Below are 18413 nucleotides of genomic sequence, written 5' to 3'. Positions count from 1 at the left end.
GAGAGACACCTGGATGGCTCAGTCCCTAAGTTACTCATAGTGATCAAGTCCCACGTTGGGCTTCCTGCTCAGCGGGGAGTCTGCTTCTCCCTCTCCCTCTGCCTGCTGTTACCTCTGCTTGTGCTCTTTCTCTCTCTCTTTCAGACAAATAAATAAATAAAATCTTTAAAAAAATTGGATATAATGTGGATGGAATTAGATCATGGATTAGCTGTAATCCTTGTTTAAGGCATGCTGTCATTGGCTCTCACATAGCCTTGTTTTTGTTTTATTTTATTTATTTTAAAAGATTATTTATTTTAGAGAGAGAGAGAGAGAGAGAGCATGCACATGGGGGGGGCACAGAGGGAAAGAATCTCAAATGGACTCCTCACTGAACATAGAACCTGATGTGGGGCTCCATCCCAGGACCCTGAGATCACGACTGGAGCCGAAATCAAGAGTTGGACACCCAACCGACTGAGCCATCCAGGCTTATTCTCTTTTTAGAATTTAAGAAGCCCCTGTAAACCCACCACCAGAACAAAAGGATAGGTCCTTAATAATCTACGTCTGACTTTTTTTAGGTTCTCCCACCCTTATGCTTCTCCCCTCCCCCCAGAATTTACAACCTGAATTCTGTGTTCCTCATTCTCTAGTTTTCCAGTTTTGTATAGCTTCATGACATCTTTATGGATTCATAGAAAGTATATCTTTTTGTTTTGGGTTTAATTTTACAAAAAAGACATTCTATATGTAATCATTTGAGACTTACTATTTTTATTTAATATTGTATTGCTAAGATTTATCCGTGTTGTTGCGTGTTACTGTAGTAGTTGCATACACTTTGCTGAGTAATAATCCATTATATCAAAGTAACATAGTTTATTCATTCATTCTCCTGTGAATGGGTATTTTCCATGTTTTCTAGGTTTTTTTGCTACCGTGAATAATTTTGCTGTGATCATTTTAATACATGTCTCTTGTACATGTAAGTTTCTCTTCATACATACCTAGGAGTAAAACCCCTGGGTAATAGAGTATGGGGTTATTCAATTTGTGGAAATTATGCCAGGCATTTTTTCCCATTGTCAATCTGTAAAAGACCCTACAGACATATCCCTTCTAACAGTTGGAATTGTCAGACTAAATTTTTGTACCTTGAATGGGTATAAATGGTATTACATTTTCATTGGTTTTGTGTTTTTTGTTTTTTTTCCTGTGAAATGCTTGTTTGTGACCTCTTTTTTTTTTCCCCCTCACCTGGGTTTTTTGTGCTTTTCCTTTGGATTTCAAGTCGTCTTTATGTAGTTTTGATACTTTTGTTAGATGTACATATTCTAAAAGTCTTTTCAGTTTGACTTTTCACATTCTTTAAGGTGTTTTTGATAACCAAAAGTTCTAGATTTTAATATACTTGAATATATTTTATAGCCAGCACTTCTGTGTCTTTAAGGAATTGTTTTTCTTTTTCTTATTTTATATGCCAGTATCTGTTCATGTTACAGATGACATTTATTTAAAGGTCTGAGGTTGCAGTGGTAGGACAACAGAGAGGACAGAATGTAGCTTAAGATGTGAATAACACTCATTTCTCCTCCCCAGCCCCAAAAAGAAAATAAACCCTTGTTAAAAGCTGGATTCATATTTGTGCTTTAAACCTGAGTGGAGGTCACTGGTCTGCTATCATGATTTTTCCCTAACCTCTTACCAGCCTATATGTCTCCTGAATGATTTACCTTTCTCTGGACCTTACTGTATGGTTAAAAAAAAGTTTTTTTTTTATAATGACCAACAGGTGAGAAAATGATTATGACCTTCCTGATCCATTTAGACAAACATTAAAAGGATGTTACATGAATATATGTTTATATTAGAAGTTACTTTTATTCTTGAATGTTAAAATAGTTGGAATAACGTCTTTGGTTATTCCCCTGGATAAATCTATGTAGGAGTATGTCTCATTCCATTAAATACATACACACACACACACACACACACACACACACACACACTTTTTAGTCTTCTTTGATGGAACTTTCTTGTATCTTCTTTCCAACATCAGTATTTAGTTTAAACTGAAAAATTTCGTAATCCCCAAAGGCTAAGAGCTAAAATAATTTTCTGCTTAAGAGGACCAAGGTTCAGGGCGCCTGGGTGGCTCAGTCATTAAGCATCTGCCTTCGGCTCAGGTCATGATCCCAGCGTCCTGGGATCGAACCCTGCGTCAGACTCCCTGCTCAGTGGGAAGCCTGCTTCTCCCTCTCTAGCTCCCACCTGCTTGTGTTCTCTCACTTGCTGTCTCTCTGTCAAATAAATAAATAAAATCTTTAAAAAAAAAAAAAAAAGAGGACCAAGGTTCCTTTTTGTTTCTGAATATTTTACACATGTGGGCATAATTTTAAAAACATTTTGAAATTATAAATTGTATTGGGCATATATACAAAATGGAATATAATAAATAATGTGTACTCACCACACACAACTTTTTCACAAGCTAGCATTTTGCCAAATTTGCTTTGTTTTCTTAAGAAGTAGTACTCACATACGTACCATGTGTGTATCCCTCCTTATGCTGTTCTATTCCTTTTCCTTGTGATAACCACTCCTGACTTTTTTGTCATTACCTTGAATGATTTTTGCACTAAAATAATTATCCATAAATTATATATAACATTGTTTTATGCATTTTCAAACTCTTTATAAAAGGAATCACTTTGTACGAATTATTCTGCAACTAGTTTTTCCACCCAGCATTGTTGTGGGTGTAGAAATGATGAGATGTATCACTGTAATTCATTACACAATTTATATCTTCATTCTCATTGATGGACATTTAGGTTTCCAGTGTTTTGTGATTATAAAAAGTGCTGCAGTAAGCATTGTTTTTAACCTGTCTTACTGTGTTTGTGTTAGAGTTTCTCTACATAATGTAACCAGAAATAGTATTGTTGCTGTAGGATATCCACACCTTTGATTATTATTTATTACTAAATTGCTTCCCAAGATGGTTTTATAGTTTTGGTTTTGTGCAGTTAATATAAGGGATTCTTTAAAGCAGACATATTGTGCCTGAAGAAAATATGACATGAAAATCTCATTTTACTACAGGTAAATTGAAAATTGGCTGTTTTAAATTTGTTCCTGTTTAAAAGCCTTCTTATAGAAATAATCAAACATATACAAGTAGAGAGAGCACCTGTGAACCATGGAGAACCCCTATCTGTTTGCAATAGTTATCAACTTAAGTCCAGTCTCATTTCACTATCCCACAACCCCCAACTACATTATTTTAAAGAAAGTCTCAGATTTATATATAATTTCATCTGTAAATAGTATGTATCTCTCAGATTAGATATCAACACCCGCACCAAGAGAAACCCACACAATACTGTTATCACCCTCTAGAGATAATTCCATAATTTTATCAAATTATTCTGTATTCAAATTTCCCCAACTATCTAGTTTTAGTTTTATCTACAATATTTACAATTACATTTAAAAAACATAGAGTTTTAAGGATTAAATTTAATATGTCTCATATAAAATGTACTTGTAGATTTCTGGTTTATTACAGAATCATGTTTAAACAGACAGTACCTAAAAAGTAATCTGGGTGTAGTCTAAGCCTTTTACTTTATAAATGAGGGAATTGAGACTCTGAGAGGTTGAGATTTGTTCAAAATTGGCTAGTTCATCAGTAGCAGAGCTGGAATTAGAAGGCAGATCTTCTGACCCTAAACCCATTGCTCTTACATTAATTACATTGTATTGGCTACCTTGTATTTTTTTTTTTTTAGTCCATTACCTCTATCCATTTTTTTAAAGTTTACTTATTTACTTTTTAGTAATCTGTATCCCCAAGGTGGAGCTCAAACTCATGACCTGTTTCAGTTTTATAAATCTAGCATGTGTTTTTTCCAGTGGCTTTTCTTAAATATTAGACTACTGCACTGTCTGTGAAGTACTAATCTTGTGATTTACATCATAGTGTATTTAAAAAGGAATTTGTGAAAGGATTGAATTATACTATCAACTACTTGTGCCAAAGATATTGAGCTGTTCTGAAAAGCTACTTGTCTTTTCTGACCTAGATACACAGTTTCCAACTGTGGCAGAGGATGCCAGAAACAGGAGAATGAGTGTTGGCAAGAGTCTGGAAATTAAATTATTATATTACTGAAGGATCTAATCTGTCTCTTAATATTTAGTACTGTTACATATGAAGAATTTTTCTGCATTGACGTCATACTTAGTGCATTTATGGATTTTTTGAGTCAAAACCAATTTTTTATTTTTTGCCTAGGTGAAGAGTACTTCTATTTGACTTAAAATTGGTGATTTTTAACATTACTGCTTTTTTATAACTAGATTTCAGGTTTTGAGATTGTTTTGCAAACAACTAATTAAGAAAAATTATCATGTCCGTTCTCTCCAGATAGTTTTTTTGCCATGCTCTCTTCTGTAGAATGGCAACAAAAAGTCTTTTGAGAACCAGAGACACCCTTTGAAGCTTGTTTACCAAGGTGCTGGTTTACCCCTTCAGTGTTAAGTGTGCTGCAGAGGGGACAGGAAGACAGAGAATATTTGAATAGTTAACTATTTCTTGGCACATTCATTATTCCTTTTTCCTTTTGACCAGAATTGTTACAAGATCTGTAAATTTCGAAGATAGTCTGATGCCCTCTATCACAGCCTTTTAGTGAAAAGAAAATAAACAGCTACTGAGGCATGTGCAGTTCAGGTGCTACTTCTTGTTTGATTGCGATATAAAGGAGTAGATTTCAGTTTAGACTTTTAAAGATCACTGTGCAAAATTAAATACACACCTGCTCTTTGATTTACTCATGGGCACAGTGATGTGAATTGGAAAAGATGCACCCCAGTTCTAAGGATGGCTCTGCTGATGTGTGATCATAGATAAATCATTGCACATTTTTGTGTATTTGTACTTTCATATTTTAAAAGATTATAAAATGTACGCCATTTATTCTGTTTTTCACTTTTTTTTCAGGGGATTGTGAACATTGAATGTGATACTTTATGGGAAAATATTTTGAGAAATTCATTTGAGTTTCTCCTTTTGTGCCAAGCATGTTCTAGGTGTGCAAAACAAAGAGTAGACAAAGATATCATATGCCAGTGGTAAATCCTATGGAGAGAGAGAAGCAAGTCAGAGATGTGCTGGAGGAGGGGTTGCTATTTTATATAGGATGATCAGGGATAGGCTCATGATAAGGACATTTGAAAAGACACCTGAAAAAGTAAGAGAAGGAGGTATGTGCATATCTGAGGCAATAAATAGCAAATGTGAAGGCTCCGAGGAGGGGGAGGTGTGAATTGTTTGAGAAATAGCAAGGATACCAGCGTGGATGGAACACAGTCAGTGAAGAGGGGAGCAGTGGAGGATGAGGTCAAGAAGTTAAGGGGAATCAGATTGATTTATAGGCCATTATATGAGGTGTTTACTCAGAGACCAGAAACCGTTGAACAAAGGGTGACACGACCTATAGCCAAATTATGGAAAGAGCTCAAAATCAAATGTCCATCAACTGATGAATGGATAATAAGATGTGGTATAGACACACACACACACACACACACACACACACACACACTACTCAGCCATCAAAAGAATGAAATCTTGCCATTTGCAATGGTGTGGATGGGCTAGAGTGTATTATGCTAGGCAAAATAAGTCAGTCAGAGGACAAATACTGTATGATTTCATTCCTATATGAAATTTAAGAAACAAAAGAGGTGAACATAGGGGAAGGGATTAAAAAAGAAGAGGCAAACAGTAAGAGACTCTTAACTATAGAGAACAAACAGGGTTGCTGGAGGGGAGGTGAATGGGGGATGGGCTAAATGGGTGATGGGCATTAAGGAGGGCACTTGTGATGTAAGTGATGAATTATTAAATGCTCCTGAAACTAATATTATACTATATGTTAACTAGAATTTAAATAAAAACTTAAAAAAAAAAAAAGGATGTGACCTAATTTAAATTTTAAAGGGAACACTCTGGATGCTATTGTTTTATGTAAAGAGAACAGGTTAAAGGTGAAAGATTTGGTAATGGATTAGATGTGGGGTGTGATAGGAAGAGAGCTGTCAAAGATGACTTTTTGTCATAAGCTATTGGAGAAAAGAGTAGTTGCCTTTTGAGCAAGGGAACACTGGAAGGAGCAGAGTTTGTTTTTTTGGGGGAGCAGATCATGAATTGATCTGGTGCACATTTTAAGATGTTTATTAGACATCCAGGTAGATATGTTGATTATGTATTTGAGTGTGAATCTGGAACTCAGGGTGATACAAATTTGGTGGTTCTCAGTGTATAGGTGGTATTTAAAGCCTCAAGCCGGAGTGAGATTGTCAAGTGAGTCCATGTACAATGGTGAGGGGATTCAGTGTGAGGGCTGAGTCTCGAGGCATTCTAGCATTTAGAGGCTCTGAAGATAAGAAAGAAAGGAGCCAGCAGAGCAATTTATGAAGTAGGAAGAGAACTAAGAGTGGAATACTGGATGGAAGCCAGGGGAAGTAAAATGTTTCAAGTAGGGAGCAGTCAACTGTGTCACCTATTGCTGAGAGAGGTCAGCTAAGGTGAGGACTGAGAATTGTTCACAGTATTTAAACACCATGGGTCCTAGGGGACCTTGGCAAGAGCTGTTCCAGTAGAGCATTGGGGTGAGAGGCTGATTGGGGTGAATTTAAGAGAATGGGAGGAGAGGAAATGGAAACCAAAAATGTAAACTCAAAGAATGATGCTCTGAAAGAGGCAGAGAATTGGGGGTGGGGAGCTAGAGGTTAAAGTTCTGCAGGAGAGAGCAGAGGAAGTGATTACTGGAGCCATATTCTTGAGTAGACAAAAGGGAATGGGATTTAGCAGGATTTGAGTTGAATGCTCTCCACTAAAAAGGAATAGAAACAATTCATTCATAGTAAAAAGGAGGAAGAATGTATGGGAAAAGATGCAGCAGGGTTGGTATTTTGAATGAAATAGAAAGCAGGATGAGTAGTCAATTGCCAGGATATGGGAGGGAGGTATAGGTGTTTGAAAGAGAAGATGTGAAAGAATCATTAAGAAAGTGAATGACTTTTTTCTTTTTTAAAAAAGACTTTGAGAGAGGTAGAAACAAACGCATGTGCATGAGCACAGGAGGGGGCAGAGGGAAAGGGACAAGTGACTCCCCACTGAGTGGGAAGCCTGACACGGGTCTCACATGGGGCTTGGTTCAAGGACCCTGAAATCATGACCTGAGCTGAAGTGAGATGCTTAACTGACTGAGCCACCCAGGTGCCCCTGAATTTATCCCCCCCCCCCCCAGTGGGGCTTCTTGGACATTGAAGAATGTTTAGCATCCTGGGATACCAAATGTTAGGATTATTCACCTAGTCATTATGACAACCAAGAAACTGTACCTCACATTTTCAAATCCCCCAGGGTTGCAGTACTGTTTGAGAACTCTTGATTATTGGACCTTTTGAGGATAGACCATGAATTTAGGAGAAAGACCAATAAGCACAATTGTGTGTGTTTTTTTCCCCATCTCTGAAGTTGCATCCAACTGTCCAGGGTTATTGGTGTGGCGTAGCCAAGAAGGTTGGATTTAAGCAAGTTTGGAGTTTTGCCAGGAGGGGATAACAGAGGGAGTTGCTCGTGTAAATGAATGACAAATGATGTATAATTTCAGTCAGATAAGGACAGAGTGAGGGTGTGAAAAGGGTGAAGGATTGTGAAAGGTGGTCGGATAGGGGGTTAGGAGCCTTGGTGGGGAGTGGGTGTCTAAAGTAGGAAAGAAGATGAAAACATCGGAGGAAAGAAATATAAGGAATGGAGAGCCCAGAATTTTAGAAGGATCATCTCTGTTGTTACTGAAATTGCTTATAATTATGCCAGGAGTAGAAATTGAATGTGTTTCAGTGAGCTAAGTAGTAAAGTCCTAAAGGAATGGGAGAGGGTTTGAGGGATTAATCCAAGATGGGTGAAATAAGTCAAATAAATAATGGAATTTGTGTTTATGGAGGAAGAGTCAATAATTCCCTGTAAGTCACTGTGATGATGACTGCCATGGAAATATATGGGAAGAGATGGTGACCTTTCAGATAGAACCTTCTTGGATTCTGCAGTTAGGTGCTCTCTAAAGGTTGAATTCAGATTTTTATTGAGCCTCCCTGAGTGCAGGTCATTGTATGAGGTGCTTTGGAGATAAAGTAAATTGTTTCATTAAGGCGCTTATGATAAAAATAACTGAAGCCAGGTATTAGGAAGTTGAAAAAATGCTGGATGGCTCAAAGAAGGAAGAAATTATATTGATCTCAAGCACTTGGTAAAGCTTCATGGAGAGGTAGATTTGAGATGGACAGTAAATGAATGAATAATGACAGATCATGGTGGAGTAGAGGTTGCAGTCCAGGTAAGGGAAACATTTAATTTAAAGCTTAGCAGTAGGGGCACCTCGGTGGCTCAGTCGGTTAAGCATCTGCCTTTGGCTCAGGTCATGATCCCGGGGTGCTGGGATTGAGCCCCACATTGGGCTCCCTGCTCACTGGGGAGTCTGCTTCTCCCTCTCCCTCTGCTGCTCCCCCTGCTTATACACTCACACACTCTCTAATAAATAAATAAAATCTAAAAAATAAAAAAAAAAGGCTTAGCAGTGCGTTGCAAGGTGTTCTGGGGAAGAGTCATTATTCTTGTTTTGTGCGGCACTATAGCCGTGAGAGAAAGAACAGGGAGAGATTTACATTAGTGTTGTATTATGGAGGACCTTGGTGACACACTGAGTGGATGAATGCAATGCTGGTTGCTTACGTAATGATTAGTCGTTGAAGGTTTTGAAGAGGAACATGACATTCTCAAGGTTAAGTTTCCCCCAGATGAAGGTCTGGGGTGGGGGAGAGAATAGTGTAGACGAAGGGTAAGTTCCTCTAAATAGTAAAACATGGCAAAACTGGACATTGTCATGTATGATTTCGAAATACAGGTATCTTTGATTCGGAAACATCCTTTGTAGTAAAACAAGGAGCAAAACTGAGGATTTCCATTCTCACGCTGTATCCCTTTTCTTGTTTTTAATTCAAGGAGCTTGCCTTATTTACAAGTTTTCCATACTTGGTGTTCAGAACACCACAGTCTTACTTTATTTTCCTCCTGCCTCTTAGGCCACCCCGTCTCTGACTGTAGTGCCTCTTCCGCTTTCTCCCATTCATTGGTATACCTACCTACTTCCTTGGTTATCTTGTGGCTTTATATGCTACCTTTATGCTGAAAAGTACCAAATGTGTATTCTAATGCACACCTTTCTTCTAAACTATAGGTTCATATTCAGTTGCCTACTTAAAATATTTAATCAGCATGTACAGAGCTGAATTTCTAATCTTAATCCCCCAAACCTGCTCTCCTTTTACCTTACCTAACTCATCTGCTCAGACCAAAAACTTTGAAGTTAATCCTGATGCTTCCAGTTCCCTCATACTCATGCAGTTTGTTAGGAAATCCTGTCATCTTTACTTTCAGAATATATGCAAAATCTGATCACTAAACCTCCCAGTGGTCTCCTTCCTTCCACTCTTGCCTTCCCTATTATGTATTTCAACATGGCAATCATAGTGACCTTTTAAAGATATGAGTCCGATATTATCACTTCTCTGCTTAAAACCTTGTAAGGGCTTCCCATCTCACTCAGCGTGAAAGCCACAGTCTTTAAAGTGACTGGAAGGATCCCCAGTATTAGGAGCTGACACACTTTGGTCCATGGACCAAATTTGGCCCACTGTTATTGTATCACCTGCAGGCTAAGAGTGGTTTTTATATTTTAAAATGGTTAAAAAAATTAAAAATTGATATATTGTGATGTGAACATTATATGAAATCAAGATTTCTGTGCCTGTAAATAAAGTTTTATTGGGACACAGCCACTCCCATTTGTTCACATCTTGTCTATGGCTACATTTGTACAGTAAAGGCAGAGTTGAGTAGTAAAGTCCTCATAGCTCGAAAAGCCTAAGCTATTTAATATCTGGTCATTTAAAGAAAAAATTTACCAACCTCTGCCCTTAGTGATCTGGTCCTTCACTGTCACCCCTCTGTACTTGCTGACCTTTTCTCCCTGTACTCACCCTTCTCTAGCCATCCAGCCACACTGGCCTCCTTGTTCCTCCACCTCACCAAGCACATTCCTCCTTCCCCTGCCAGGAATGCTCATTCCACAGATATCTGACTCCCTTACCTCATCAGTTCTTTGCTTGGGTGTCACCTTCTCAGTAAGGGCTGACCATCTGTGTAAAATTGCATTCCCCTCCTGATACTGCCTCACTGCCCCTCTTCTCTTTTCCCTATCACTTCACACGTTCTAACATACTGTTTAATTTACTTATTTTTGCATTTATGGCTTTGTTGTTTTTCCCTCTCTGCTCTTAAACAACAAAGGCAGGGATTTTTGTCTGTCTTGTTCACTCATGCATCCTAAGTGCCTAGAATTGTGGCTGGCATATTATAGGTGCTCAATAAAAACTTGTTGAGATACATTGAATTATTGGTTCTTTCACCAAATGGGCCATCGAACTGGGTGGTATTTCTGTCACGTAACTATTCTGTCAAGGATTGGGAAGGACTGGTGTCCGTTTATTTCAGTGAGGAGGTACATTTTCCTATTACCACTTCCTTCGGCTGGTTTCTTGCTAACATCTTTTCCATCTTGCTCAGGGACAATCAGTAAGTATTCAGAAAGTGTTCTGGCTCAACTTAGCTGGCTCCTATAGCCCATTCTATGTTAGGATTGTAGCCATGGGTATACCACTCTTGTTTAACTGTTAATTGATAAAGGACCTTTTGACCCGATCCCAGTATTAGAAGGCTTCAAATGATATGGAGAGATTGAGCTTTTCCATCATTCTGGGTGTTTGGGGTAGGGATGAATAGCTAGATTTTTGGAGTAGGCATATGTGATTTATAGGTTTTTCAGTTTAGCTTTCCCCTATGTCCCTTCTTTATGTAGAAAATGAAAGGAAATTTCCAGAGGAAAATACTGAAAGTCAGTGTTCATGTGGATATTATACACAAACTCAATGATACCATGTAGAGAAAGTTTATTTGAAGGGATTTGGGGGAAGAGTGTTCTTTGTGTGTCTGAGTTGATTCATCCCCTGTTGTATTCCCTGTACTACCAAGAATAGTGCCAGGTACACAATAGACAGTTAATATATATTTGCTCATAAATCTCATATAATTTATCTTAAAATGATATTCTTGGAGTATCAGTGAGGTCTTTTTCTAATTTTATCTTGCCCATTTTTAATATAGTGGACATGTGATTGTTTCATAATGGAGAAATAGAACCCAGATATTTTATTTATACATAGCTTCTTTTGGAGAGGTTGCATGTATTAGTATTAACAAATAACAAAAAGTTTTCTACTCAGCTATGATTTTGAGAGTAATAAGTAATTTCCTGGATTTCAGTGTCATACTGTTTGCAAGACATTACTTGGAATTTCTTAAGAAAGTAAGTATACTGCAATAATTATTTGCCTTAATATTTAGTATTTTCTCTTAATTGCTTTTCAGAAAAATGCCTAAATATTTGGCTAAGTTTTGTAGTTTAAATATAGAGAGATAGTCATTCTTCAGTTTTGAGGTTTGCTTGTAGGAAAAGGGTCTAATATTCGTACATATAAAAACCTAGCTTTGTGGGCTGGGTAGCCTGACATAGAAAGCCTTTCACCTTTAAAGGTCAGTTAAAAAAGAGAGAGCACCACCAAGAGGGTGACCGTGAAAGAAAAAGTTGATGAGCTGGACTTCATACAACTAAAAACTTATGCTCAATGAAAGACACTGTTAAGAGGATGAAAAGACAGGGGTGCCTGGGTGGCGCAGTCGTTAAGTGTCTGCCTTCGGCTCAGGGCGTGATCATGGCGTTATGGGATCGAGCCCCACATCAGGCTCCTCCGCTAGGAGACTGCTTCTTCCTCTCCCACTCCCCTGGCTTGTGTCCCCTCTCTCACTGCCTGTCTCTCTCTGTCAAATAAATAAATAAAATCTTAAAAAAAAAAAAAAAAGAGGATGAAAAGACAAGTCACAAAGTGAGAATCTTTGCAAAACACATATCTGACAAAGGATTGCTATCCAGAATATATAAGAACTCTTAAAACTAAACACCAAGAAAACAGACAACCCCATTAAAAATTAGGTAGATCTGAACAGACACCTCACGAAGGTGATGTACAGATGGCAAATAATCACATGAAAAGATACGCAACATCATATGTCATCAGGGAATTCCAAATTAAGCAAAAGTGAGATACCACTACACACCTATTGGAATGGCTCAAGTCCAAAATCTTGACAACACCAAATACTGACGAAATGGACCAACAGGAACTCTCATTTATTGCTGGTGGGAATGTAAAATGGTACAGCCATACTGGATGAGGGAGGTTGGAAGTCCGTCCCTTCCTCCCTCCCTCCCTCCCTCCCTCCCCCTTCTTTTATTTATTTATTTATCTATTTATTTATTTATTTATTTATTTATTTGAGAGAGAGAGAGAGAGGAGCGAGTGTGGATGGGGGGAGGGGCAGAGGGGGAGAAGCAGACTCCCCACTGAGCAGGTCAGGGCCTGATCCCAGGACCCCGAGACCACAACCTGAGCCAAAGGCAGACACCCAACTGACTGAGCCACCCAGGTACCCCTTGAAGTGTCTTACAAAGCTAAATTAAACATTGTCTTACCATATGATCCCATTATCATGCTCCTTGGTATTTACTCAAATAGGTTGAAAACCTATGTCCGCACAAAAACCTGCACGTGAATACAGCAGCTTTGTTCATAATTGCTAGAACTAGGAAGCAACCAGGATATCTTAAAGTAGGTGAATGAATAAACTGTGGTGCATCCAGGTATTGGAATACTATTCAGTGATAAAAAGAATTGTCATGGAAGAATCTTAAATGCATAATTCTAAATGAAAAAGGCCAATCTGAAAGACTATATACTGTATGATTTTAACTGTATGACATTTGGAAGAGGGAGGGTTGGGTAGGTGGAGCATGGGATTTTTAGGGTAGTGAAACTGTCCTGCATGATTCTGTAATGGTGGATGCATGTCATTATACATTTGTCAAAACTTGTAGAATGCACAACACAGAACCCTAATGTAAACTGTGGACTTTAGTTAATAATATTGTATAAACATTGGTGCTTCGTCAGTTGTAACAATGTACCACATTGATGTAAGATGTTAATAGTAGGGGAATCTGTGTGATAGGGAGAAGGCGTATATGGATTTTCTCTACTTTCCACTCAATTTTTCTATAAACATAAAACTTTAAAAAAATCCATTAATTGGGGGCGCCTGGGTGGCTCAGTCGGTTAAGCATCTGCCTTCGTCTCGGGTCATGATCCCAGGGTCCTGGGATCCAGTTCCGCATTGGGCTCCCTGCTGGGGGTGGGGGGAGTCTGCGTCTCCCTCTGCCTCTCCCCCTGCTTGTGCTCCTGTACTCACTCACTCTCAAAAATAAATAAAATCTTTAAAAAAATCCATTAATTGAAAAAACAGTGCTTGATTAAAAAAAGTGATACACATTCACCTACATGCCTACATTCTACCTGTTGCACAAAGCTATTCTTATTTATTAATAAGTAGAGCACACCTAATATTTTCCTAGGCTCTGTTTTTAAAGGTACACATATCTGATGTATAAACACATTTTGTTTGATATTTGAGGGTTTGATATTTGAGGGTTTTTTCCCCTTCTGAAGCCATTTATTGAGTGTATACTTTTTGGAAGAAATTTTTCATTTAGTTTGAAGTAGATACTGTTTACCCTATTGCACAGATGAAAAAGCTCTGACTCGGAGAAATGAAGTGGCAAGGCTGGTGCTTGAATCTAGGCCTGTTGGGCTTTAAAACCTGTGTAATTTACAAAGTCATATTTTTTGAAATTGCTAAAGTTTATCCCCTAATGTAAGTGTAAGTGCCTTTAGAGCGAAAATATCATTGAAAGACATTGTCTAGGTTTGAATCTTGGCTTTACTGTCTACTTTTGCCTTGTGTTTTTAATTAGGCTATATTACCTCTTTATGTTCTAGTTTCCTTATGTGTTGAATGGAGATTGTAATTGAAATTGTGAGGATTAAATGAGTTAATGTATGAAAAGCTTTTAGAACAGTGCCTGGTACAGAATATGAGTTACATAAATGTTAGCTATTAATTAGTAGTGGAATATTTCTTCATTTCATAGATAAAAGAAACTGAGAACCAAAGACATTAAATGATTATCTGAGTCTTTATAACTTTCTAAAGTCACATAGCTATTAAATGGCAAAGTTGAGTTTTATTTCAAGGCCAGAATTTTATCCACTGTTAATGTGTTCTTTTTTTTTTTCTTTTATTTTTTTTTAAAGAGCTCTTTAAAAATGTGTTGCACTTTCTCCCTATCTGCTTACAGTTTACCAAATATAATTTAAATATATATATATATATATATTTATATATATATTTTTCCTCAATCAGGTTAGTAGGGAAAAAGCATTGGGCTGTGACTTAGGCTCTGGATCAAGAGGCCTGAGTCGTCCCTGGATTAGTTAGTTGTGTGACTTCCGTGTCTCTTTAGTTCATTTGTAAACTGAAGGGTGGGTGGAGTTGGGCCAGCAGATTTCTAAGTTGCTTTTATAGCACCAACAATGTGATTTTGAGATACACTGCTTTTATCATGAGTTATGGCACTATGCTATAAAACCCTGAAGTTCCCAGAGCTGCTTGATTTATGCATAGAGTGGTTACTTTCTATGCTAAATGACTGAAGAATGCTGTATTTTGATATTGGTGATCCATAATTTCTCCACTACAGCAGCTTTTTTCTTAGCTTCTTCCCTGCTTTCTTTCTTTTTCTTTTTTTAAAATTTTATTTATTTTATTTGAGAGAGAGAGAGAGCACAAGGCAGGGCAGGTGGAGGGGGGCAGAAAGGGAAAAGCAGACTCCTTGCCTGATGTGGGGCTGGATCCCAGGACCGTGGGATCATGACGTGAGCCAAAGGCAGACACTTAACTGACTAAGCCACCCAGGTGCCCCCTCTTCCCTTCTTTCACTTTACTTTCTTGATATGGTTGAATTTTTGACTTTACCTATTTACAAACTGAAGCACATGAACTTTGCTGTCAGTTCTCAAATGAACACATAACAGTCTTTTTTGGCTGCAGGATTCACAGCTAAATACTGAATGGCTGAATCCCGTAGAATGGTGAAGTGGGGTTGGGAATGGGAAATGCTGAAGACTTCTTTGTGTAGTACCATCTTTATACAAGAGGATCTTTGAGATGGGTCTTACCATGGGATCATGTTTTAGAGTGTTTCTTAACTTTGTTGTATGAAACGACTCTATGAATTGCAGCATGTGTGTGTTTCCATCCTACCTTCGTGTGATATGTGTACTAAAGTAAGTCTGATTACTTCAGTTTTGTGATTATTATTATTTTTTTTAAAATCAAGTTTCACCAGCTTATTTCAGGTGGATTTTGTAGAGTCAGGGAAGTTGGTGACAGGATATGAATAGTTTTGCATGTAGGTCATAGCTGAGTATCATTTGTGGCTCTTTTTTTTCATGTGCGGTATTGGGGAACATTAAATGTAAGTTTTTTGGTTTCAAAAACTCAAAAAGAATTTAAAAATTTTTTTTTAGATTTATTAATTTGAGAGAGTGCGTGTGAGAGGAGAGGGGGAGGGGCACAGGGAGAAGGGAGAGTCTTAAGCAGACTCTGTGCTGAGCGTGGAGCCTGATGTGGGGCTTCCGATCTAACAACCCTGAGGTCATGACCTTGGTGGAAACCAAGAGTCAGATGCTTAACTGACTGTGCCACCCAGGCGCCCCAAGGATTTTTTTTTCTCTTTAAGAGAGCAACTGATAGTATTAGGAAACTTACAGACAAAAGTATAGGGGGTTTCCTTATTTAAAGGAAAGATACTGAGATGAAGAGGGAGCTATTTTTTTGTGAGTTTATATATCTGTGGTGTGTAAATAACTTCTGATATCCACCCAGCTAAGCATATATTCTTGTTTGATGGTTGCTTTCTAGTTTTTTTTTTTTTTTAACATCTTGGCTTATAATTTTATAAGGATTTCATCAGTGCTCAGAAGAGTTTACTTTTACCCTACCTGGAATAAAATCTCATAAAGATGGAGCAAAGGGGTAATAGAATAGTGATTAGGCCTCAGGGCAGAAATATGCAGTGGGATATTTGGTGAGAGTCATCCATAGGTAATGAAGTCAGGATCTAGTGAATATTTAGGTGTTTGTCATAGTAGCACATGTAAGTTGAAGTCAGGAGGCAGGGTCTCTCAATAGTTAGGGGAACAGAACCAAAAAAGCATTCTGAATTTTAGGCCTAAAAATAATTAAAGAAGAAACATTGTGCCAGCATGTACTGGCAATATCAAATGGAAAAGCTTCACGGTCTCAAATCAATGGTGGTATGTTTTCAGGTATATTATCTACTTTTTGGATAGGTCTGGCTAATGCCAATTTCTAATTGAAAATCGAAAATCTCGTGGTTAATTGCAGTGTTGCCACAGATAGTAGTATCACTTTTTCAGGTAGTAGCACTTCTTTACTGAATCTGTGTCTCTATCTCTTTGAGTGCAAGTCAGCCAGCAGCCACATTGTGACTACAAGGAGTGTTATTTTTTGGCCTTATCACTTAGGCTCTTGGCCCCAGGCCTTCAGAAGATACACTAGCTTTTTGTTTGAAATGAGGTCTTTTCCTCTATAAAGATTATTTCTTTTTAGTCAATAACATGTTTATGGGCTCCACACTCAATATGAAACTAATTGTAAATAATCATTTTTGAAAAGCTGTTTTTCTTTTTCTCTTGCAGGTGTATTCCAGAGAATAAGTCTTCAAACATCTTTGCTATATTGACTCTGAGTTGTCAGGGGACTCAGGCTTATGAGGAGGTACTGTCACAAAAAACAGTGTCTAGTGAAGACGACAAGAAAGTGGGGAAAGGATTGGAAAAAGAAGCTAAAACACTATAGAAAACCATGGTAGGTATTATTTGTGTTTCCTTAATTTAGTTATAAAAGATTCTAGTAGTTTAAAATTAGAAATGTTAATAGTGAGGGCAAGTGAAAGACAATGGTGTTAATTTTTGGCTCTAGTGTATCAGATAAAGATGGCACTCTACTATTTAAGCAGAGCCGATGAGTTCAGATTTATTATGAGCCCTTTAAACCACAAGATGGAGCCCCATGAGCCCTCAGGCCATAAATTATTAAATACAAAGGAGGGAAGACTCGTAAATAATATTTTTTAATAAAACTGGCATTAGCAAACTGATACAAGGATGTCTTAGGTGACCTTGAACTTGAAATTATGTAATTTTTCTCTAGTCTTCTACTTGAAGTTCAGTTTTTTTCAATGGAAATTAAAATTTTGAACCAATCCTTTATTGAGTGATGTGAATGGTATAGAAGTTTATGAAATGTTTGAGTATTGAACTCAAAAAGTTACCTTTTTCCACATGGTTTCAAAATAACAGGGTCAAGTGTTCAGTGTACTAGGGGCACTGAACCGAACCTCAAGGAAATCTTGTTTTTTTTTTTTGGAAAGTTCATACTCAAATTGGATGAGATGTTAGATGAGATCATAATCTCTGGTGCCTAGTGTTTCAGTTGGTAAAATGTGTTGATTTTTTTCTTCTAGTATTTTGGTTCTGGAGGGTGTTGTGTGAATTTTTCCCTAAGTATAAGTGAGAAAAGGCTTAAAAAAGATGTTATAAGTGGGAGAAAAAGCACAAAAATATTAATCATCAGTATGTTTGAAATATGTTGTTTAGCAAGTCTGATGGTATTTAAGTGTTAGTTGATTTTTTAAAAAATTTGTTCTAGGGATTATAACTTAGTTGACTTGCTCTTAGAGAAGAAATTCTGCAAATATTTTCGTTCTGGATGGTGGGGAAAAATGTTCGTTAACTTGGAACTTTTTTCCTGTCATTTAGTTTTCTGTGAGGTGTAAGAAAGGACACTGTGACTTGTGTTTCCTCGAATATGAATTATATGCCTCTTCAACTTATTTATTTATTATAGTCTTGATTTTCTTACAATTTAAATGCTTTTTAATATTTGTTATAGTTGATAAAAATTCCTTTCCTAATTTATTCATTTTAAATTTAGCTTAGATTTTCTGGTGTTTACATAATTTTGTGTTTACATAATTTAATTCGTTGGTAGATATTTTCCAATTTCTCCTGTTGCTTTACTTCTTAGATCTTAGATTTGAATGATAACTTTCTGTTTCTGCATAGTTATTTCTAATTTAATTTTTAAAATCTTTAAATAAATCCATTTGGACCTTGGGCTAAATAAGATAGCCCTCCCCAATTTTTTTTCTTTTTTCTTTTTTTTGTAATACTGCTTATTCTTCCTTTCACCATTGTTT

The 18413-nt window shown here is 37.3% G+C and overlaps 1 protein-coding gene across 2 annotated transcripts in view; it reads left to right on the top strand.

Annotated features, from left to right (window-relative positions):
- Positions 1 to 18413, top strand: part of LOC103670335 (spermatid perinuclear RNA binding protein) — a 127109-nt gene that overhangs the window by 51968 nt on the left and 56728 nt on the right. For both annotated transcript variants that reach the window (XM_008698785.2, XM_040631854.1), the window contains exon 2: positions 16852 to 17020. In XM_008698785.2, the coding sequence (XP_008697007.1) occupies positions 17018 to 17020 (3 nt within the window). In that variant the 5' untranslated portion in view covers positions 16852 to 17017. The remainder of the gene's footprint in view (positions 1 to 16851; positions 17021 to 18413) is intronic.

The sequence above is a fragment of the Ursus maritimus genome, unplaced genomic scaffold (genome assembly GCF_017311325.1).
Source record: "Ursus maritimus isolate PB19 unplaced genomic scaffold, ASM1731132v1 scaffold_17, whole genome shotgun sequence".
Lineage (NCBI taxonomy): Eukaryota > Metazoa > Chordata > Mammalia > Carnivora > Ursidae > Ursus > Ursus maritimus.
This window is presented reverse-complemented; position numbering and strand designations above follow the sequence as displayed.